Raw genomic sequence first — 23,811 nt, forward strand, 5'->3', positions numbered from 1 at the left:
CCACGCACCCCACAGAACCCCCCTTCACCACGCACCCCACAGGAACCCCCCTTCACCACGCACCCCACAGAACCCCCCTTCACCACGCACCCCACAGGAACCCCTTCACCACGCACCCCGCGGGACATCCTTCACCACGCACCCCGCAGGAACCCCTTCACCACGCACCCCACGGGAACCCCTTCACCACGCACCCCACAGAACCCCCCTTCACCACGTACCCCACAGAACCCCCCTTCACCACGCACCCCGCGGGAACCCCTTCACCACGCACCCCACAGGAACCCCTTCACCACGCACCCCACAGAACCCCCCTTCACCACGCACCCCACAGAACCCCCCTTCACCACGCACCCCACGGGAACCCCTTCACCACGCACCCCGCAGGAACCCCTCTCCGGGGGACAACCCCAAGCCCACCGCCTGCGGCCATCGAGGCAGGACCCCGTTGGGCTCGGGAAGGGGGGACGGCTCCTTCCCGGCCCCGCCCGTGGCCGCCTGCGCGCTGAGGTGGCGCTGCGGGGCGGGGCGTGGCGGCTGGGCCGGGCCGGGCCGGGCCGGGCGGCGCGGGGCCTGGCCGGGCCGCGCTGGGCCGGGGGATGCGGGAAGCGGGGCCGGGCGTGCGGGCCGCCCGCGGGGCGCTGCCACGGACGCTGCTGTGGGTGCTGCTGCTGCTGCTGCTGTGGGTGCGGGCGGCCGCCGCTGCCGAGCCCTGCGGAGCGCCCTGCTCCTGCCGCCGCGGCCTGCTGGACTGCAGCCGGCACCGCCTGCCCGGCGGGCCGGGCCCGCGGAGGATCCCGCCGCTGCCCGCCGGCACCACGGGCCTGTGAGTGAGCACGGCGGGCGGCGGCGGGACCGCGGGGCCTAACGGGCGGCAGGGCGTGCGCAGGCCGCGGCCTAACGGGAGGTGGCCGGGGGGGGCCGGGGGGGGTGTGCGGGGCCGAGCGCGGTGGGGCTCGGGCGGGTGCTCGGTGTCCGTGGGTTGTGGAGCCCGGGGGCGCTGTGGCGGTGGGGGGGCACGGGGCGGGAGAGCCGGGCTCGCAGGACAGTGGCACTTCCCGGCTCAGAAGGGCGCTGGGAGCCGCAGGAGCGGCCGCCCGAAGGAAGGCTCCGTACGGGAGCAGGTTGTGTGCATGTCTGATCCTGCTGTGTGACCCGAGCGTGTGAGAAGAGGACTGAGCGTTGGTTTAGGTCAGGCTCTAGGACACAGCCCCTTAGGATTGTGCTTGGGAATCGTCCTTCCAGAGCCCGGCTTCAGCTGTGTTCTGTGACAGTTCCTGCTGCTTCTGGTGTCTTCTGCATCCCTCTGCTCCTTTGCAGCTCAGCGACTCCCACCTTTTCCCTCGGGAAAACCGCTGTGGACTCCCCTTGATTATCTGCTGCCATTGTTTTTCCTAAGAAAACCTCAGAACTCTGCTCCCAAGAGTTTCATTAGCCAGTGTGCTCAGCAGCGTGCATATGGGGCTGAACGCAGTACGCCTTCATCCTTCCTTGGCCTTTACTGTCATAAGTCACCATTGCGTTTGTCACCTTTGTCTACAGCATAGTTGGGATGGGGAGAAGAAGCCCTGAAGGACGGGGGATATGTAAGCCTGCTTTTGTGCGCAGAGGCCTCTTGGAGTGATCATGTTTCTTGGTTGGTAGAAATAATGCTATTCCAGGCCAAGGGAATAAAGTCTGTTTAGAATATAATACAAATATACAAACTGCTGTGCAGTTAACTCCAGGAATTCCTTTAACAGGACTTGAGAGTCCAATTGGTATTAGAAACATGTCTAAGGAAGTTTGGCACCTCCTCGCCCCTGGGTGCTAGTGTAGTTCTCTTCTTTCCCTGCATGGTAAGCAAATGGAAATGCTTAAGAGAAAATGTGTGTTTCAGCTTAGAAATACAACTGGTCTGTGAGACCTTTTGTGTTTAGAAAGGTACAAGGATATCTTAACATTAGCGCTTGTCAGGGAGGGTGTCAGTGCCTGGAAAAGTGAGTTGGCAGCGCAGCAGGAGGCTAATAAGCAAAATGATATCCATGCTGTTTGGAGAGCAAGTCTTCAAGTTTCAACAAATACTTGTATCTTTCTCCAAGCTGATAGAGGGTGTGTTTAAACCGACCTGGCACAAAATGCAGTGGGAAGAAGTGGTGCTGGCACTGTGCTGCGTTAGGAAATCTGACGTAACCTGTGTGAGTGTATCGTAGAATCAGAACCAGAGAATGGTTTGCGCTGGAAGGAACTTAAAGCTCCTCCAGCTCCAACCCCTGCCACAGGCAGGGACCCCTTCCACTAGAGCAGCTTGCTCCAAGCCCCTGTGTCCAGCCTGGCCTTGAACACTGCCAGGGATGGGGCAGCCACAGCTTCTCTGGGCACCCTGTGCCAGCGCCTCAGCACCCTCACAGGGAAGAGCTTCTGCCTAAGAGCTCATCTCAGTCTCCTCTCTGGCAGGTTAAAGCCATTCCCCTTGGCCTGTCCCTACAGGCCCTTGTCCAAAGCCCCTCTCTGGGGCTTGACAGCATGTTCTTTTGTGGCTTTGGGGATTTTGCCATGCAAAGCATGTGTGGGGTTGACATTGTTTCTTCACTAGGACACTCTAGCAGTTCTCTGTCTGAAGGAGCTGTAATGCACACAGACTGTTTAAAACTAATCAAAGCTTATTTTTTCTTGCATAAAGAAGTCCATTGTATGCTTTTCCCCCTTAGTTCTGTGATACTGTTTCACCTGACTTTAAGGACTAACAATTCTTGGTCTTCCTACCTCTTCCAAACTACTTGCAGGTGATGCTTCCAGTGTGTGTGTGTTGGGGTTTTGTTTTGTTTTCTTTTAATGAGGCCAGGAGAGCACTTTTAGAACTTTTCCATGACAGAACTGTTCAGGCAACTGTAACTTCATTTTTCCTGCTGAATTACATGGTTTGTGGATAACCTGGCAGGTGATGAAAAGGGTAGGGAAGTCAAGGAGTGACTATTTTCTGTATGTCTGCATCTTTACATTCTTTAGCAGGAAGAATGCAAGCCCTGTTTGTAAAACAGTCATCTGTAGGGAGAAAAGGAAGCACAATGCTGGTGGTAGCTGCCTTCCAGTCCTATACTAGTGCCTGAAAGTGTGTTTAGATAAGCTGGTACTGAGGGAGATGATGAATAAAAGCATTTTCAGCTCAAATGGCAACACCTTTACCAGTACAGGGCCATGGGGAGGAGGCAGATGTGCTCAGTTGGGCTGAATTAAGATCATTCTCCAGGGCTCAGGATGCAGTAATCAGTTTGATGTGTGGGTTCTGTTTTATTTACTTAAGAGATGAATACCACTTCAGTTTGGAATGAATGTTTAGCTGATTTTATATACAATCCCAGATGAATCTCTAATATACAAGTTTTGCATGTTTGCTCTGTATCTTGTATAACGTGGGCCTCACAGTAAAAATTCAAGTGCTTCTCAAGTGACAGATTCTTTGTTTTGGTTTTTTTCAGAGCAAGGGGATTATATCTGGTTCTGCATGATAGCAGAAGGCTTAGCTGTGTGATTGAATGATCTATAAACACAGAAAATCAGTGTATTTCAATTTGCATTTAGTGATCAGTCTATTTCAGAAAGGAAAGCATCAGCAGCAGTAACTAGATGAAATAGTGTCAGAATGCTTTCAAGTATGAGCTATACCAAATTGCTTGAAAGAGGACTTGCCTTTAATGATAACTTCGTGGTAATCCAAATCTGAGTAATAATAGAAAAATATTTTCCTGGGCTTTCTAAATGAAAATCTTAATTTCTAACGTAGTAGTAAGGCAGTAGGCATCTGGGGCAAGGAGTCAGGGAGTTGGTCTACATGGTTGTTGTAGTGTCAGAATCCAGACTGGTCTGTGTTGGAAGGGACCTTAAAGCTCCAGTTCCAGCCCCTACCACAGGCAGGGACACCTTCCACTAGAGCAGCTTGCTCCAAGCCCTGTCCAACCTGGCCTTGAACACTGCCAGGGATGGGGCAGCCACAGCTTCTCTGGGCACCCTGTGCCAGCGCCTCAGCGCCCCTGTGATAATGTAATTCCAATATCATTCAAGAAACAATTCAGGAGTCATAAACAAGTCAACAGGTACTTAAAAGATCACTCAAGATTGCGGCTGCTTCTGCATTTGGTTAAAGAGCCAAATGTCCACAGTGAGCATAAACCATCCTCTGAAAATACTTCAGCTATGGAGATACACCTGAAGGAGCTCTGACTTTTCTTAAGAAGGAGGATTCAAACAGAAATGTTTCCTGCACCAGCCTGGCTGTATTTTAGGTCCCTTCCAACTGAAATACTCTATTCTATGATACTCTTCCTGAAAGCCTTGAAAAGTCAAGTTGCTGTTTTCTTTGCATATTAATCTGACTCCCAAGATCTGTGCCGGTGCCTGCTCACCGTGCCTGACACACAGGTTGGTCTGGCTCGGCACCCATGGCACGGTTTTGCTCATCAGTGCAGTATCTGGACACCTTGAGGAGTGTATTGTTATCTTCTGTGCCCATCGTCTCGGCCTTCCACCGTGGGTTATGCTGAAGTCCTTTGGAAGTGGCGTGGTTTAATACTCGGGGTCTGGTTAAATGCATGTTTGAAAGATCCAAGCCAGAGGCTGCCTCTGGATTTTGGGAATCATCTCCCTGCGTGCCTGATGGCTCCTTTGGCATCCCTGGAGCCACAGGGGTGCAGCAGCACTGGGCAGGGGGATCCAGGCAGCCCAGGAGGGTGGCTGCAGTGCTGTAGGAGCAGTTCATACTCAGTTGGTTTTGTGTTACTGTTCATTACTGCGCATAGGGAGGGATCAGGCCTGATATCCCGGTGTTCAGGGATACACTATGCAGAGCAGTGTTGGCCTCTTCTCCACCTTCTCAATTCCTTTTTAATTATAGAATTGAATAATTGCTTGCAGACCTGTTTGCTGCTCTATCTGTATAATTTGCATCTTGATGTAATTAAATGAATACATTAACAGTGTGGACTTGCCATGACACCCAGGATTTTAATAATTCATTGCTAGAGTGATATCTTTATCTCTGAGCCTGGTGTTAACAACTCATCTCTCAAGTCCTTGCTCTCTCCCAGTAGATTCTGGTCTTACAGAACAAAGGTGCATCCGTAGTGCCAGGGTAAATAAACCCAGGTCCTGCTCAGGTTGTCTTCTGCTTAGCACCAAGTCTTTCCTGTGTGGAGGAGGGTTCTTGTGGCAGCATTAGCACCCACCAGTAAGCATCTTCACTGGTAGCCAGCGAGGGTTAAATCCTCCTTCAGCAGGGGCACACCAGTACAGTTTCTTCTCTTCTAGACAAGGGTTTGGGGCATTTTTGTGTGTGCACAGGCTTGACCCTCAGTGTACTTGAAGCCAAGCACAGGCCCGAAGCTATTGCAAGAGTGGACAAGCACATGGGGTGCTGCAGTTGCCCAAACCTGATTGTCAATGGGAACATTTTTAACTGTGATCAGTTGCATTATAATATTCTTTTTAACTGAAACATGGCAGTTTTGTTCTTAAAGGATAATGTTGTTTCCTGTGTCAGCATAGCTGCAGCCTGCCTGATAGCCTTAAAACTAGCTGTAATAAGTAAGTACTGTGTTACTTGAAAGAGAATCATGTGATAGATGAAAGGGAATCAGTGATACAGGACCTTATCAGAGGAACTTATCAGGAGATGAACAGCTTTTGCTGAAAAGAGCTTGTTGGAGCTTTGTGCTTGATGTTGGAGTTGGAAATGGGGTGAGAGGCATGATGCCTTGCTGACAGGCAGGCACAGCTAGCTGACAGAGGCAGACTTCTTGATTTAAGAGGCAGTGTCCAGTTATAAATGCACCTCTCAACAGGTTTCTGACTGTGGGGAGGATCTCAGTCATGTTTCACAAGCTTGGTGGCAGGAGTGCCAGGAGTTCATCTCTATGTGCACTTGTACTAGAAAGGTGTCAAAAAGCTGATGCAGTCACAGTTCAGATGTGAGGTGTCACTGAGAGATAGGGGATACATGATGCATCTCTCCTCACTGGTACAGCTAGAACCAGGTTGCCATCACAAACCTGGGGTTTTTGATCATGCTTTGAGTCATGTCACAAAATAGATTGTGCCCAGAGAGTGAGTTAGCTTACAGAGGTGAACCGTTCCCCCCCCCCCCAGCCCCGTACCATTTTATGCACTAAGTCCAAGGCAAAAGGACTGCTTTAAAGGAAAGAGAATAGCATCAACATCCAGTTTTGGCATTAAACCAGATCTGATGACTCTCTTGCCCGTTGAAACAATCCAACTCCTGCATTTGTTTCCTATAAGCAAAAGCAACTGGCACTAAAGCATGCTTCTATAAGCTTCCCAGCCTCATTTTTCTCTCCCCTCCAGCTTGTTTGGTAATTGTGTGTATGTTTTCCCTTTAAAATAAGCCTGCCTTGACTAGTCAGTGTCTTTGAAAAGCTGGGCAGGCTGAGAAAATGGGGATCATACTGCAGAAATCAGTTCAATAACAGGCATTTTGTAAGAAATTGTTTCCATGTCCCTGGAAAGCTTTTCTTTTTTTGTGATTAATGTATAAAGTATTGTCTATAAAGCTCTGATTTAAAGGAAAAATGCTCTGGTCAGGTATGGGTTTTCTTGCAAGTTCTTTTTAAACAAGAAGTTCTTTGGTTCAAACAGAGAAACAGAACTGTCTAAACTCCTACTGTGAGTGCCTACTGGAACAAGCTAGGAGGAATCTCTCCTTCCTCTGGTAAAGGAGGAGCTGTGTGTATCATAAATATGGTTTAAACCTTAGAAGCTGCATAAAGCACATGTTTGATGGGTTTTATTCCAGGAGCAGGAATAACTTTTCTCTCTGTTCTCTAGGGATTTAAGTCATAATCATTTATTGTCATCCAACTGGAGCATTGATTTATCTGTTCATACACTACAAGAAGTGTAAGTTGGTTTTTATGAGGATAAACTCTGAGATAGCCTACCTAGTTCTAATTAGCACATTTGATTGCATGTCTTGATGTCTGGTCTGACTTGTAGAAGTGTTCAGTGCCAGTTAATTAAAAATGGATGCTCTATGTTGGCAGCACATTTTATGTATAAAACTGATGCTGTGTGAGCAGAAAACTTCTTTGTAAAAGATTAGAAGACCATTGTTCAGAAAAGAAATGAGACGTGTTTGTTTTGACTGTAGCTAAGCTAAAGAGAAGTAACAGTATCCATGCAAATGGTTTTAAAAGCATGCTTTTTGATTAAATTGCTCAGATTGTTATTTAAGCTTTTAGGGAATCCTTTTTAGTCAACTACTAAGTATGCTTAACAAAATGGTTAAATGCATTCTGTGATACGAACTTCTGCTGGGTACAGAAGGGATTTACTTTGAAGCACCAGTGATAATTTTTCCTCTTTTTTCTTTGTTAAAGGAAAATGAATTACAACGAGCTGAGTGAAATTCCATATTTTGGGGAAACAACTTCTAATATAACTCTTCTCTCATTGTAAGTGACTGCTTTTCTGCCTTGCTCTTAACAAATGGGAGAATTGTATTAGAGTTCTGCTATCAAGTTGTATGAAAACACAGCTTCTTTTGTCTTGCAATACTACTCATCTAAAGTGCTTTAGGGAATATGTAAGTGCTCTTTAAATAAATACAAATCAGTTAGACAATCAAGTCACCCTAAATTACCAATAAAATGCAGTCAACCAAGACAGGCAGCTTTGACGAGGAGGGATTCAGTCTAGGAATGACAGTTCCCACAAGGAACAGTCCAACTGCAGGCCCCAGAATTTGAATCTATTCATTTGTCAAGGTGGTAAATAGCTCTTGGATTTTCAGTATCCCTTGAGGAATTGACACTTTGAAGTGTGTGGTACGTGTCCTGTTTAAGTGGCTTTCTAGTAACGTTGGTACACAAATCCTAAGCTGTTTCAGCTGTTCAGCTTGAAGGATGAGAGGCTTTGATAATCGTATTTGTTACTTGTGTTTTTCAGGGTACACAATACCATTCCAGAAATAAATGCTGAGCAACTCCAAGTTTACCTTTCACTGGAAAATCTAGATCTCAGTTCTAATCTGATCTCAGAAATTAAAGCTTCTTCTTTTCCACGGATGCAACTGAAGTACCTGTAAGTAAGAGTGAGCCGTTATGTTTTGGATTCCTGGCTCTACAACAGTAATGTTGAAGACCTCATCTACTCTAGATTACTGTCTTAAAGCAAGCAACCTTGTATGGTTTTGAAGTGGTAGCAGTGCTTAATGTAGCTGCAGATGTGCTTGAAAACACTTTTTATACCAGTCTGTATTGCAGTTTCTCAAATAGTGTGGAAACCAGTAACTGCTGTTGTCAAAATCCAGGTATTTCAGCCAGCAGGGACATGGAATGGTTTCTGCCCAGTTTGAGTAGATCACTTTTGACGTTATCTTAACTATGTCTAACCAAAGTATGAGCATGCAGTGAAAATTAGCTCCTAGCACTGATTCCTTGGGGAAAAGTGATTTAGTTTGATATACCAGAATTCAGATTTGTGATGTGACTTCATGCTATTAGAACTTGAGTTCTAGTAGCAAGTGGTCACTCTGAAGTGCTTGTGCAGTTGTGTTCATAAAATTCTCCATGTTCTGAAAGGCCTCTTTCCCTCTTCCTCTCCTAGGAATCTGAGTAACAACAGAATAACTACTCTAGAAGCAGGCTGTCTTGATAACTTATCTAGCTCACTAATGGTGGTAAAGCTGAACAGGAACAGGATTAGTGTGATTCCACCAAAGATCTTCAAACTGCCTCATGTGCAGTTTCTGTAAGTAGCAGTCTTGAAAGCTTAAAACTGCAGTGTTTACAGCTGTGTTGTTCATCTCAGTGTGCATTCTTGACTTTCACAAAGTGGTGCTTATCAAAATATGCCTTAATATTTGAATGCCATCTCTATTAAAGGGAACTGAAAAGGAACCGGATTAAAATAGTGGAAAGTTTGACATTCCAAGGACTGGAATCATTAAAATCCTTGAAAATGCAGCGCAATGGGATTAGCAGACTAATGGATGGAGCATTCTTTGGCCTGGGTAATATAGAAGAATTGTGAGTATGCCTAGTCATGGAATTTCTTTTAGGGATTCTAGCTGTGGAGGGTTGTGTCCTGTATAGCTTCCATTACATCAAGGTTGTACTAAGAGAGAGATGAGTATCCCAGGAAATGAGTTTAAAGATCTGTATTTTCCCATTATTTTGATATCATGTCTGGTTACTTCAAGATGGAAAGATGTTGGCTCTCTCCCCAGTTCTTCCCACTTGCTGATCAAGAATACTTTTAACTCTGTAGGTTTCTTTTGCTCTCCCCATAACATGGGTTCTTTGCTGTGTGACTGTTGGACAGAGGTAGCACAAGGGCATGCCATGCAGTGTTAGCAGAAGACTCTCAAAATAGAAGTAATCTTTGAGAACAGAGATTACAGTTGTGCTTCTGCCACTGGATCACTGCAGCTGTTGTGGTTACTCAGTTCCTCATACACTTCAGTTCACTCTTTTGGTTTCAGTTAATGTAATCATGCATTTCAGGTGGCCTAAGGCTTAATGTTAGTAAATCCACAAGGTGATATTTTGTAAATATATGTTTCATTGATTATCTATTTGGCAAATGTTTTCCCTTCTAATTCCGTAGAGAACTGGAACACAATAACTTGACAGAAGTAAACAAGGGCTGGCTGTATGGCCTGCGGACGTTGCAACAACTCTATGTTAGCCAGAATGCCATTAACAGGATCAGTCCAGATGCATGGGAGTTCTGCCAAAGGCTTTCCGAGCTGTAAGTCCTGGGATGCTTTTCACTGAGGGTTTTGCAATGTTGCAGTAACGATTGGATGGCACGTATGTAGCAAGAATGAATTACCAAAGAAAGTACTGGATTTCCTTGTTAGGCCCATGGTGATGCTCTGTGTTTTACTTATATTTGTAAGTGTCCTGTGAGAGAAATTAATCAAATGCTGTAGTTACTCAAATTTGATAGTGTCTTCATAATTAATCCCCCCTACTTGCCTTTAAATGCTTTTAGAGACTTGTCATACAACCAACTAACTCGCCTCAGGGAGTCTGCCTTCATGGGACTTGGTCTATTGGAGAAGCTAAACCTGGGTGACAATCGCATCAGTCACATTGCTGATGGTGTCTTTCGAGGTCTGGCGAATCTTCGAACCTTGTAAGTACAGAAAGCTTCTAGGGGAAATCTCAGTTTAATCTGTGAAGCTTTTGGAAATGAAGACAATGAATATCGCCCTGTGCAAGGCTGAGCTCAGTGTTTTGGTGTTGGTGTGTGCTGTCCTGCCTGTGTGGTGGGGCTGATGATCTTTTGGTCTGCAAGATAACAGAATTCTGGCCCACCTAAAACAAACCAACCAGTTAATTTTAGTGGTGGTAAGAAACAGAGGCTTGGTAACCTTGACTGCCCAGGTGCATGTCATACTGGTTCTAAAAAGGTGTGGATAGTCAGCTTGCATAAATGCTGGTTGTGGAGCAGATGGTCAACCCAGACCTCTCTTTATTCCAGAGGGTTTTGTAAGGGTTGGAACCTCAGAAGCAACGTGGTGAACCCTTCTGCTTGCAGAAGGTAAGGTTTAGCCCACCCTCCTTGTGTGCTGAAGTCATAGGCGTAGCATTTAGGAGGAGTGTGGGGTTACCTTTTGTTGGCAGAGGCACAGCTCTGCACTTGCCAGGACCTTTTGTAGCAGCTGCAGCTGTTTTAGTATTTCTGACAAGACTCAATCCTGACTCTTAATAAGAAAAAAAAGTAGTGTCCCAAGTAGATCTGAGCAGTTGGAATCACCCTAAACAATGATAGCAGAGAAAGGAGTGAAAGTTTATAACCCCTCTGTCAGTTCATTAAATAAATGCTTAAATAAGCAAACTCACCAGAGAGATTTATGTAAGCAGTCAGATTCTGTTAACCTGAATGCAACCTTTTAATGAAATAATTAAAACTAATTTCTTAGATTTAGAGGAGCATGAAAAAGAACAAGAGCAGATTAATTAGTAGGTTTTCCTGGGCTCCTCAGGCTCAGCAGCCGAGAGGTTGGCCATTTGCTTCAGGGTTGGAATGTGCAGGAGCAGGGCAGTGGTGATTAACAAGGCTCCAAGCATTCGTGCCCAGCCAAGCATGAGGAGCCAACTCCCCAGCTCACACAATGAGGGACTTTTCTTTTTGGGCTGCTCACTCATTTTGCTAAGTGGTCTGAGTAGTGGAGTGTAAAAGTACTTCAAACAACTGGAGATGCCTTGCTGCTGTCGGATTAGTTCCATTGTTGTTTGTACGCTGGTTGTTTCAGTGCTAAGGCTGATGTAAATATTTCCCTCTATGCTCAGCTCCTGCCTCTTTTCTGGGATGTGGCTTTAATTAGCAAGAATAAACTGTAAAACTTGTGTATTAACCACAAGGTACTACGAGCAAAGGTAGGATTGAAGGTTTATCTACAAGTAATATTGACGTTTGGAAGTTTTACCTCTTATTGTGGTACTTACTTCATACTGGTGTGAGTGACTTGGCATTGATAGAGGAAAATCCTTCATGGGAGCAAGTATCAAGGCCATATTCGTTAAGACCTTTTGATGCACGAGTCATTCTCTTTTTGTCCTAAACATTAAAATTTATCTCTATTAATTGTGGAAATGACTACTGTGTGGTGTTAAGAACAAGATTCCCATATTCCAAAGTAAGGAAAATAAGAAAACAGTGTGTTACCACTGACAGTGTCCTGGAGGTTGATCCCAGTCTCTTCCAAGATGCTGTTCTACATTATAGTCTCACCCAGGAGAAAGTAAATACATTTTTCCACCATTGGCACAAGGAATGAGGTGTTTGTGAGTACACAATTGCCTGTATATGTAGCTCTCTGTCAGTTGACTTGTTTGGAAACTTGTTTTGGTATCAGAACAGGGTAACTCTGGCTTTGAGAGAAACTCTTGATTCAATCCATCCCATTCAGGCTAAAACTGCAACTTAATTTATTTCTTCTTCTCTCTAAAAAGCATTTAATCCACTCCAAACCATATTGCTGTATTGGTTTTGCTGTTTAGGTCGCTCTTCTATGTGAGGGGCCAAAGTGCTGTGCAGAGGTCAAACAGAAATGCTATTAGCTGGTAACAAGATTTGTGAACACAATATCAACTCCATTTGAAAATCAACTACTTTGTGCCTGGCAGCCTTTACCCTGTAACCTGTGTGTAATCTCTTAATATGCTAATGCTGCTATAAGCCTGTTACTCGGGAAGATTAACGCTGCTGGTGTATTAGTAAATTCACTTACATGAACCAACTTGCTTCAGAAGCCTCTCCCAGCTCCTGGTAAATAGTCCATCACATGAGCAGTGGTAGTCAGACTGGGTCTTTCCTTCAACACCACATCAAGAAGTTGTGCTGCAGAATTTGTTTGTGGTTCTGTCTGCGGCGCTGATCTTAAGCAGTTCTGTTTTCCCTTGCATCTCTGAAATGAGATATTCATCTCCTGACAAGCTTAGTTTTAGAAAGCTAATCTTTATAAAAGATCTGAGACCTTCCAAGTGACACTGTGCCAGAACACCAGAGCTGGCTTGTACAACAGGAAATTCTTTTCCTTAGCTGGCCACTAGCAGTGGTCATAATGATATTACAAGGCTTCTTTATGAGAAAGCTTTTCTCCTGCAGGGACTTGAGGAACAACGAGATCTCCTGGGCCATAGAAGATGCAAATGAAGCATTTGTGGGACTCAGCAGGCTGGATAAACTGTATGTATTAAACACCTGGGATGGCAGCACTTCCCAGGCATGCAGAGTAGAGGGAGAGTTTGTAAATCAGCGACAGGAGGCAAAAACCTTCTCTAGTTGGCAGCTGTATTCAATATGTTTCCACTTCTGTGCTCCAGTTCCCTGATACAGGCTTGAGTTGCGTGTTCAGGAGCATCTGTACCACTGGGTCACCTTGCAGCACCAATTTGAACAAATTAAGCATAAGTACTTGATTGCATTTCTGACTGAATAGCCTGGTCCTGCTGTGTGGTGATTGTCACCTTTTGTGCTGCTGTAGTTTGGGGAAAAGTTACTGTTTATGAAAAAACCCCAAGCAAACCAAAACACAGCACAAAGTATTTTTTACCAAATATGAAACACTATCGAATTAACAGCTTTTCAGTGTTTAAACTGTGCATTTTTCACCCAGTGCCATGAGCTCTGTAGGAAGCTCCATCCTGCAGAGCTACAGGCATTGTTTATAACAAATAGCTTGGCATGAGGGTGCAGTCTCAGGGACTAATGTGATTGTGACAGATTGGCATTAGGAAGTTATTGCTCACTCCCAAGTTCTGCTTAGCACTGTTTCATTCTCCTGACTTAAATTATCTTCTGACACATCTCTAACCCAAATCTCTAAGTTAAGAATGGAAAAGAAACCCTGTTCTTGAGAAAACTAGTTGAGCTTTAAGCTCAAAAACTAGTATTTGATCTTTTAGCTCGGCTATAATTAGAACAAAACGTAGTTAACTATGATAGGGAGCTTTTTTTGGTCTTATTTGTGAGCTCATTGACATTGAAACTCGTTTCTGGGGCTTGGGGGCTTTGTCTTTCAGAATCTTGCAAGGAAACCAGATTAAGTCAATTACCAAAAAAGCATTCTCTGGTCTTGAAGGACTTGAACATCTGTAAGTACTTTATTTTGCAGAACTGCTAATTTGCCAACTTCAGTCTTGTGTTACCTGTCAAATATTCAAGAATCTAACTGAAGGTAGCATATGAAACCACACTTACCCATTTTTGTTCTCTTTGCTTAACTTCTAGAGATTTAAGCAACAATGCAGTAATGTCTATCCAGGAAAATGCATTTGCACAGGCTCACCTGAAAGAGCTGTAAGTTTATAACCATTACTTTACAGATTCTTTACATGTCCTACCTTGTAGATAAAGCTAAAATCCTTCAGCCCTTGTAGGATCGACTGAAGTGTGTCTGCTTTCATCAGGAAATATTGCAAGCAGTGCTGGTAAATGATAATGTATGACTCAGAACTGGTAGCGGTATCCTTAGATTTAAGGGTTGATAAAATGTGCACCTCCATCACCTTGATTGCAGTTGGAAAACACTTCCTTCTTGCAGTGCTGAACCATGAAGTTTTTCATACCTCATGGGTTTGCAGCAAGCTCAGCACATGCTAAGATGGAGACAGTGAATAAAGGAAATAAGTCATTGTCTTTCCTTTTGGGGAAATTTGGCTTTAAAAGTCACAACTAGACAAGAATTTTTACTTACTTAGCAGATATTTAAAGCTGCCAGAGCCTCTTGTGATCTTCACACATTTACAGTATAATGTGAGGTGACCTTCACACCCAAGACTAATCCTGCTGCAACTCAGTCATCTCTATGAGATAAAGCCTCTGAATATGGTGTAATCTGTTTTAAATCTGTTACTCCATTAGTTAATCTTGCCCAGATGGACTTAGTCTGGAAGGTCTGCCAGATTGAGGAGACACCTAAAACAGAAGACTTCCACTGCTTTCTCTAATGTGTCTCAAAAGTGAGGAACTGTTGTTGTGCATGGGCAAAGAGCAGGATGGAGTCCTGGCTTGACTGTGTGCCTCTGGTTACTGCTGGGTTCATCTCGTGGCAGATCGCTTCTTGAAGTGGTGGACTTTCCCCAGTCAGTCATACTGGTACATAACATTTAGAAAGCTTTGAAAGCAGGTGATGGGGGAAAAAGTGACCCAACACTGTTTCCAGCTTAAAGGTCTTCTTTGGAATAGAGGAAACAGTCTGCAGTAGATAACAGTATGAAACAAATAACTTTCATTCTTAAGTATTTATTAGCTGGCATGACCATGAGTATTGAGGCTTACACTCATTTCATAATGGCAAGTGTGTTGAGTTTGAGACACTGCTGCTCTGAAGTGTTATGTTCCTTTTAACTGCTTTTAAGAGGGATGGGGCAATTGCAAAGACAGGCTTAGTTTGTCTTTTAGAAGTTGAAAATCCAAGGTTGTTTTCTTCAGGATGAAAAAGAAGTGTAAGTTTTTAGTGCTGACACAGAGGGAAGGATTTTCTGGATTGTTGATAGCATGTATAGCTAACGTTTTGTAATAAATACCCATAAGCATAAAAGGATACTATGAATCTTGACATTTCTGAACATATGTGCTTTAAGTTGTTTTGCTGCATGTAGGAAATACATAAACTTTAATCCCACTTTTGTTTTGCCTTGTCTCTGCAGAGTTTTGAACACTAGCAGCTTGCTTTGTGATTGCCAGTTGAAATGGCTGCCCCAGTGGCTCACTGACAGCCATTTACAGCAGGCTGTAAATGTTAGCTGTGCTCATCCAGAATGGTTAGCAGGACAAAGCCTTCTCAGTGTGGACCCTGATGACTTTGTCTGTGGTTTGTATTTTTAATGACTTTTGATATAAAAACATGGTTAAACACAGATCTTTCCGAAATCAGGCTGTGGCATTGCTGGAGGTGTTTGGTCTTGGCCATGATGCACACTTGGGCCTCTGTACATCACTGGGTCTGCTTTGGAGTTTGGGGTGTAATTTCTGTTTCTTTTTGATTAGTTGTGTTTGAGCACTGAAGCTAACCTGAGGGAGTAATTCTGTGAGAGGGCTGTGGTTTTCATGCAGGTTACTGTTAAAAACTGATAATGCTTCCATTCCCCCTGCTTATGAATGACTTTAGCTTGGGAAGGGCTATTTGACACTTCCTTAGTAGTTCTTGTCCATACCAGCAGGACCAGTCATTAATGCTCTGGCCCATCTTCTCCTGCCCTATAGCTGTGATGTTTATCTGGTCTCTGCCACCACAGTTTCAGACAAAAGCCTGTTTATTTTTGTAATGAACTGTGGGATGGAACACTGAGAGTCTCTTTGCCAGAGTCATGTGTGAAGTGTGTGGCAAGCCTGGAAATAGTCTGGTGTTCTTTTCTGGGTGAGCAGTCTGCTGGGTGTAACTTCTGTGTACACAGTTCTTTTGGTGGCAAAGGCCACAATAATCATCATGTAGCTGCAAGCACCCACTTCTCCATTCTGATACCACCACTGTGGTGCCTTGACACTGGGTGCTGCATGTGCATATGCAAATGGCTTTGCTGCCATAATGGCTATTGAAATAACTCCCATCGAGTGGGATGAGAATGAACTGCCAGCTTGCTCTGCTTTGTATTTGTAGAACTGAAAGGCTCTTCAGGATATTTAAATTACCTGAGAACAAGTCTCAGTCCTTCATAAAATAGCCTGGCTTTTCAGCTGAGCACAGCTTTTGTGTGTGATCTAAATATAGCAAGCCCCAGACAGTTGTACAAAATGCAGGGTGCTGCTCAAGACCATGCTTCTCTGCTGATTGTTTTCAACTCTTATTCTGGTAACTACCTGTGGTTCTAATCCTCTCTCACAGCTTGATTTCCAGCTGGAAACAGCTGAGTGTGTGCACCTCAAGCAGGACGTCTGTTTCCAAAGCTTGCCCTATGCTTACATTGTCTTTACAGTGAGTTTTCTTGCAATATGAATTGCAAGTTGAGGAGGAAGTAGCTAATCTCAGTGCTTTTCTTTCCAGATAACTTCCCTAAGCCGCAGATAAGAGTGCATCCTGAGACCAGAGTTGCTCTGCGAGGCATGAATGTGACTCTGACTTGCACTGCTGTGAGCAGCAGTGATTCACCCATGTCCACAGCTTGGCGGAAGGACAGCGAGGTGTTGTATGATGCAGAGGTGGAGAATTTTGCCAGGTACCAGCAGCAGGGTGGTGAGGTGGTCGAATACACCACTGTCCTGCACCTTTTCAATGTGAATTTCACTGATGAAGGGAAGTATCAGTGCATCGTCACCAATCACTTCGGCTCCAATTATTCCAACAAAGCCAAGCTGACTGTCAATGGTAAGCAATAACGGTAACAAAGGAGAAACACTAGATGATCTTTTGAGGTCCCTGGGATTCTGTGAAACCTGAAGCTTTATTTAAATAGCTTCAAGTCTATTTTTCACTAGAGCTGGCCCAAAATAGTCTTGCAAGGCTGTCTCACTGATATTTAGATGTGTTAAATATCATTTTATGAAGCAGGAAAGAAGGGATTTTTTTTTTTATATGGGTGAAGAAACTTGTGTTCACTTTCAAAAGGAGCAGATATATCCCATGTTTTCATTACAGCACAATTAGTTGTTCATCTGGTTAAATGGAGGTGGAAGTCTCTTAAACTAAAAGCTCCCTCTGCTGTCTCTTCAGAGCTAAGCACCTTTTCCCGTGTGTTAAGCTAGGAAGGATTCAAGGAAAATTGAATGGTGGGACCAGAAGCAGACTCTGAAAGATCAATTCTGAAGTCCTTTATTTGTAGCCATCATGATTCTTTTTATTTTGGCTTGAGGGAAAGGAAGTAAGACAACATTCACATCAGTCAGTAGACCACTAATCCCCTTTGTATCTGGGAGCAGAGCTGATTTTGGTCATCCAGAACAGATAATGCAGACTTGGACTGATGAGATAGAAGTTCACCTTCCCTTTTACAAGGGAAGAAAAAACGTGACAAAGGGCTTGTTGAAGGCTAAACCTTTTCTCTGTCTTTCCCCCATGAGAAATGTCCTTCAGATCACCTTAAATGAGCACTCTAGGTCCTGTATTTAAATCTGAGGAAAGGCTGTTAGAAATCATTGGAAATTCGTGCAGTTCTCCGGAGAATCTGCCCCTCTCAGGGAAAACTAGAGGCTGTTTCAGATTTGTTTTCAGTAGTTCTCTGTGCTGTGGAGCTTTTGCTGCTTTTTCCCTGGTACTGAAACCACTGAACCTAATCTCTTTTGCTTCAGAGCTACCTTCTTTCCTGAAAACCCCCATGGATCTCACTATCCGCACCGGGGCCATGGCCCGGCTGGAGTGTGCTGCAGAGGGTCACCCTACTCCACAGATCTCCTGGCAGAAAGATGGTGGCACAGACTTCCCTGCTGCAAGAGAGAGAAGGATGCACGTCATGCCTGAGGATGATGTGTTCTTTATTGCGAACGTGAAAATAGAAGACATGGGAATCTATAGCTGTATGGCACAAAACATTGCAGGGGGTTTGTCAGCAAATGCCACGCTGACTGTGTTAGGTAAGTGGAGTGCTCATCTGTGCTTGCATGTGGAGCTCTTCCCCTCTGCCGTGGTGTGGTGTACTGTAGCTGCAAGCTGAAGTCCTAAAGAACGAAGTTGAAACATGAAGAGCAGCACTAGGCATGGGTTTTGAACAGTGAAGCTTTAGCAGCTAAGCTACAGTGCTGACTGGTGAAGTTAGTGTGATCTTTGCAGAAGAGAGCTGAGGGACATACCACAGTCCAGCAGTGTAGACTGGATAATTTGTGTTGCCTCCCAACAAATTCCATTGCAAGTAACATGAACTGTGTTGAGTGGTAATGGAAGGATGGTTCCTCTAGAGCGCAGAATTTATGAAGACACTGACTTTTACCATTATGATCATACACAGATTTAGAATTGAATACATAAAGCAGACTGTGGCTGACATGTAATTTGGGGGATGTTTGCTGTACCCCATTGGCTGCAGTGATCCGTACAAGAGCTGAACTCATAGCACTTCCTGAATCCTGTCTTTGCCTGCCAAGTTTAGGTTCAGGTTGTAAGAGCAGGTTTCTGGATACCATGGAGTACACACAGTGAACTTCCCTTACAATTTATTGCCTTTTTTCCTCCACCATCACAGAAACTCCTTCCTTTGTGAGGCCCTTGGAAGACAGAACCGTGACCCGAGGTGAAACTGCTGTCTTGCAGTGCATAGCTGGTGGCAGCCCTGCCCCACGCCTCAACTGGACAAAGGACGACGGCCCTTTGACAGTCACAGAAAGGCATTTTTTTGCTGCTGCAAATCAGCTCCTTATCATCGTGGATGCTGGCTTAGAAGATGCTGGGAAGTACACGTGCATTATGTCCAACACACTGGGCACTGAGCGTGGCCATATTTACCTCAATGTCCTGGCTTCCCCAAACTGTGATTCTTCCCAGAGCGGCATCGTCCATGAGGACGATGGCTGGACAACAGTGGGCATTGTGATTATCGTTGTGGTGTGCTGTGTCGTGGGAACCTCCCTGGTGTGGGTTATCGTGATCTACCACATGAGAAGGAGGAGTGAAGATTACAGCATCACTAACACAGGTAAAGTGCAGAAGCCTCTTAAAACCAGCCCTATTTTTAATACAAAACACTTAAGAGGGGTGAAATGTCTGGGATCATTACAGGTGGATAAGATTGAAGGAATTAGGGTTTTCTTCTAAAATCTTCAGGGATTTGCTCAAATTCCTTCCTTTTAGAGTTGTTTGGGGTTTTTTTTAGTATTAAGTGTTAATTTTGTTCCTTGTACACTAGATTTGTTCTACATGGAGGGAAAGCAGTAAAGTTTTGGAACTAAATATTTGAATAAGCTTAAAATTGTTTTCAGGACCTGGGATAATGTGTGTAAAGTTTCATTCTGACCCTCTTTGTTTTGAACTGATGATACAGATGTTTAACGGAGGCAGAGGAAAGATAACTCCTGAGTTGAACTTCTGGGTGACGGTTCTCTTTACGTGCTTAACAGTGGTGGTACTCCTTTGAAATCTTCACTTAGCTGTTAATGTCATCAGTGTTAATTCTGCCTTGCAGAGGAGATGAACCTACCGGCAGACATTCCCAGCTATCTGTCTTCCCAAGGAACTCTGTCAGAGCCTCAGGAAGGCTACAGTAACTCAGAGGCAGGAAGCCATCAGCAGCTTATGCCTCCAGCTGGTAGCTACGTGCATAAAGGCACAGATGGTAAGCAGAGCCCTTGTATGTATTACTTGTGTTCCAGCAGGATGCCAGTGCACGGTCTTGTCCTCACAGCTGGCTGCAGTATTGCACAACGCTCTGTAGTACTGCATTATTAACATGAAAGGTGACTTTTCCTAGAGGAGAGCTCGGGTTGATCTGAAACTTTCCATCCTGAGTTTGAGGTGTCTCATTTTCTTCTAGTGTTTGTTAAGATTCTGCTATCAAGGCACTTCTGCATTCCATGTGTGCTGTTTAATCTTTGGTCCAGCAACACCTGGGCTCACTTCTGCTACGAGTGCCTTTGCATGTAGGTGTCATGACTGCTGTCCTTCAGGTGCCAGAGTAATACAGTTCCCTGCAGAGATTCTTTGCCTCATGGTTTGTGATCTGTAGAGCAAGGTGGGGATGCCATTAGGGAATTCCTAGGTTAAATGTCAAGGTACATTTTTATGCTGTTTCTTTCTCTGGGCATCTCAAGAGTCCAGGCAATAGAGGTGGAAATAGTTTTGTTTGGAAGATGACTTGCTGTACCATTTGTCCTTGGCATAAAATTACTGCCTCTGCCTGACATAGTCTGCATAACTAAAGGGTCTGCAGTTTAGCTGAACGACCTCAGGGTATTTATGTCATTGAGTAAACAGTGATGCTATCTTCTACCACCCAAATGCTGAGGATCTGTTCAATCCTTATATAAGCTGGCTTTTAAAAGTGATCCTTCAGATCTAGACTCTACACTAGAGTCTTATCAGGAAGGAGCTGAGAATCATCTCGTCTTGGTGACCACTTTGTCTTCTGGGCATGCAGGATGCCAGTCTGGTATAAGAGCATAAGCTGATGTGGATAGGTATCCTGGTTTGATTCCAGGGCTGTTTCAGCCTGGTTCCTAAGCTGGTCAGACCTGCATTGGACAGGGGAGCAAACATGAGATTACTCACGCTCATGCCCATGGTTTTCCACTGGTCAGCCTTAGAAGGGCAGTGTTATGGAGACTTTGGGTGGTGGGGAACCTAGAGCATTTCTTCTGTGACTTCTTCAGTTAACAGTCAAGCTAAGTACTCTGTTACCACGTTAACTGTATAAAAACCCTTCAGGCATGATCATCCGAAGACATGAAAAGAGTCTGGGAATTGAGTATCCTTATCCTCTCTGAGAGTATTTTGGTTTCTCATTGCCTTTATCAGGTGGTGCAGCACCACTGGTGATCTGCTCAGACTGTTACGACAACGCAAACATCTACTCCAGGACACGAGAGTACTGTCCCTATGCCTACATCGCAGAAGAAGACCCCCTGGATCAAACTCTCCCTAACCTCATGGTGCAGATGTCTAAGGAAACGTATACAGCACGCCCCCAGCATGAAACCGGTACTTTGGATAATCTCTTAGCAGACAGAGACATGTCTGTCTTCCTTACCAACCATGACAAAATGAGTGAAAAGAAAATCTCCTCCCAGCAGATCAGTGGTGAGTGTCCTCTTTTTCCTTTTGTTGCTTTGTATTCCCTGATAACTCTAGTCTTCTTTGTGCTACCCTTCCCTGTTGACACACAGCTAATTCTTTTAGTGACTGTAGTTTGTGAGTAACTCACATCTTTAATGTTCTCAGAACTGGCCCTCAGTTGGCATCCAGTACCCAACAGTTGAAGAGGGTGATGTGAAAAAGATGGTATTTCTTAATCTGCAGTTCGTCTCTAAAAGCTTGTGGAATGTGATCTTTTACACGTGCTTCAAGGGCATCTGTTAGCCAAGAGCTTTGCTAAGAAATTCCAGCAGGCCTTCTGTTTGAGCTGGCCTGCTTTTCAGAGAGCTCCAAAAGTTGCTTTTATTTTTTGGTACACTGATTGATGCTGACTTTCTTCCAGGTAGCCTTTTCAAAGTTCACACTGAAACGACACTCTGTGCGCTGTTTTCTGCTTGCTGTAACAGCTTGCTGAAAAGGGAGAGCATCCAATAGAACACAGACTCATAGAATCACAGAATGGGTAGGGTTGGAAAAGAGAAAATAACCTCAGACTGATACTGGAGCTGCGTGACTCTGGGAATCTGTGTTCAAATTTGGCTGTGTTTAGCATGAACTAACTCCTCTTCATCTTCTGATTTCTTCCTTTCTCTTCCCCAGAACCCTTCCAGCTCCCTCTATGGGGAGTGAACAAAGACGTGGCTCTCCCTCACTCCCACTTCCTGCATCAGCAGCCAGGCCGGGAGACCCCACGGCCTCCCCACAGCGAGGGTGCTGCTGCCAGCAGCCGCGAGCAGGCGGCTCCATCCGGAGCCTGTCCCCGCGGCCGGGAGCGGAGCTTTGATTTTAAGAGGACACGCAGCATTCATGACTATAGTGAAACCACGTAAGACACTCGAATGGAGTCTTGAAAGCAAATCTGTACCGACTGACTTGTTGTATTTACTACCTCAGGACTAACCCCAAGGCCAAAGATGCTTGTGTACGTGTGTCTGCAGTCACGGGCTGGCTAAACAGACTGTCTAGGAGGAGGTGGCACGCGCCCTTTTCCCCTGGATTTCTGTGGATTGGAAGATGGGAATGTGTAACAGAACACATGGATGATGAGTGCTATCTACAATAGCATTAAAACGAGGATTTTCTGATGCTGGAAGCAGCCTTTGTGTTGGTGCATGCTTTGAAAAATCCCTCAAGGATGCATAGCTATTTCCCACTGCATTGTCTGCTTGAAAACCAATGTTCAGGGCCTCCTCATGGAATTCTCCAGTATCTGTAAGCATAAAATTCTTGGCCAGCTTTATGTTCCTTAGGCTGTTAGCAGGCCCCTGTCACCAGTCTGACTTCGGGTCTTGTTTGCTCCTCTGAATAATGGACTCTAGTTGTAAATAAATTTGCATTTATAAATATTTTGTATACACTAAGCATATAAATGTGTTGGCTGTAATGTAAATAGATTTTTTTATTATGCCAAAGTCTGTATCATACTGTTACTCTGGACACCTGTATATCAAGCCATACGGGGGTTGTTAGTGGGACTGGAAGCTTGTTTCTGAGGGGATAGAGCTGTCTTTGGTTTGGAAAGCAGTGAATTTACTATAGATACGTGGTGAAACGCTGATATTGATGAATTGCATTGTTCTGTACAGCTCTGCATGCATTGAGCCTGGCCGAGCTGACTGCAAGCTGCTCCATCTCGAGACAGAGCAGAATTCCAAGTTTGATCCGTTTAAGTGTTGAGAAAGTCCTTAAATCTCTGTATTGGGCACCTGTCTTGTCCAGTAGAGTGACAAGCCCAACAGACCCTGCATTAAGAAGCAGTGTTATTCTGGTACTCCTGGCTGTAGTATCCAGCTTCTGAGAAGTTCTTGTCAAAAGCAAACAAAAGGGGCAGTGCACTACGTGTCTCCTCCTGGTTCCCTGGTAAAATGGGAAGTCTGAGTGGTTTGTTTCAGGAGTTTATCTAAGCTTTTATCTGAAAACCAGCCTGTGTATTGTGTGTGTTGCAGATGTCTCCATGTCTTTTTCCTAGCTGGCAGTTAAGGGAACTTTTTAAAGGAATGCTGTGATGGAAAGCATCAGATGAATGGGGCAAGCAGTTGCTAAGTATTTAGTGAACTATGCTGTGGATTTTCTGTTTCCTCTGCATAAAGACTTCCTGGAAAAAAAATGCCCCTTTGTGTAGGAGGTGTTACTCATCAGGAATGGGTTTTCAGCAGGTACCTTGTGTTCAGTGCTAATGCTGCTACATTAGGTCCTTGTGCTCAGTGCTAATGCTGCTACATTAGGTCCTTGTGCTCAGTGCTAATGCTTCAACATTAGGTCCTTGTGCTCAGTGCTAATGCTGCTACATTAGGTCGTGTACTCACTCCTGAAGAGCAAGGAGCTTTCTCCCTGGTCATTGTTGCATTTTTCCAAGCTGTAGGATAGGAACTGAAATGGAAACAGCCATGTGGTGTATTTTATATACTTACAAAGACTGAAACCCCTCTTCTGGCCAGGTGTGTAAGGCGTCCCACCAGTCCACTCCTCAGTGGAAGGGGGCATGACTGGAGTATCCGATGCAGTCATGCAGAATCACAGCTGAAACTTGTGAGACTGTGGATTATTTGAGTAAATGAGTGAGGGAAAGCTGGGAATAATGATTGTTTCCCCAC

General features: G+C 44.8%; 1 protein-coding gene across 2 annotated transcripts; it reads left to right on the forward strand.

Annotated features, from left to right (window-relative positions):
* The first annotated feature begins 672 nt into the window (after nt 1–672).
* Nucleotides 673–23,635, forward strand: LRIG2 (leucine rich repeats and immunoglobulin like domains 2). 2 transcript variants are annotated; one of them, XM_061471970.1, is made up of 19 exons: nt 673–826; nt 6,817–6,888; nt 7,368–7,442; nt 7,936–8,070; nt 8,596–8,739; nt 8,874–9,017; nt 9,598–9,741; nt 9,988–10,131; nt 12,610–12,690; nt 13,527–13,598; nt 13,735–13,803; nt 15,156–15,319; nt 16,490–16,810; nt 17,731–18,012; nt 18,618–19,067; nt 19,554–19,703; nt 20,882–21,163; nt 21,818–23,408; nt 23,511–23,635. In XM_061471970.1, exons 3-18 carry the CDS (start codon nt 7,372–7,374, stop codon nt 22,045–22,047), a joined length of 2,883 nt encoding a protein of 960 aa, XP_061327954.1. In that variant the 5' UTR covers nt 673–826; nt 6,817–6,888; nt 7,368–7,371; the 3' UTR covers nt 22,048–23,408; nt 23,511–23,635. The 2 variants fall into 2 exon arrangements, with proteins under 2 accessions (XP_061327954.1, XP_061327955.1); XM_061471971.1 differs by lacking the exon at nt 6,817–6,888 and having other exon boundaries at nt 728–826.
* Nucleotides 23,636–23,811: the final 176 nt, after the last annotated feature.

This window comes from Pezoporus flaviventris, unplaced genomic scaffold (assembly GCF_033815535.1).
Source record: "Pezoporus flaviventris isolate CSIRO_AGI_PZ_B2104156 unplaced genomic scaffold, CSIRO_AGI_Pfla_v1 ptg000069l, whole genome shotgun sequence".
NCBI classification, from domain to species: Eukaryota; Metazoa; Chordata; class Aves; order Psittaciformes; family Psittacidae; genus Pezoporus; species Pezoporus flaviventris.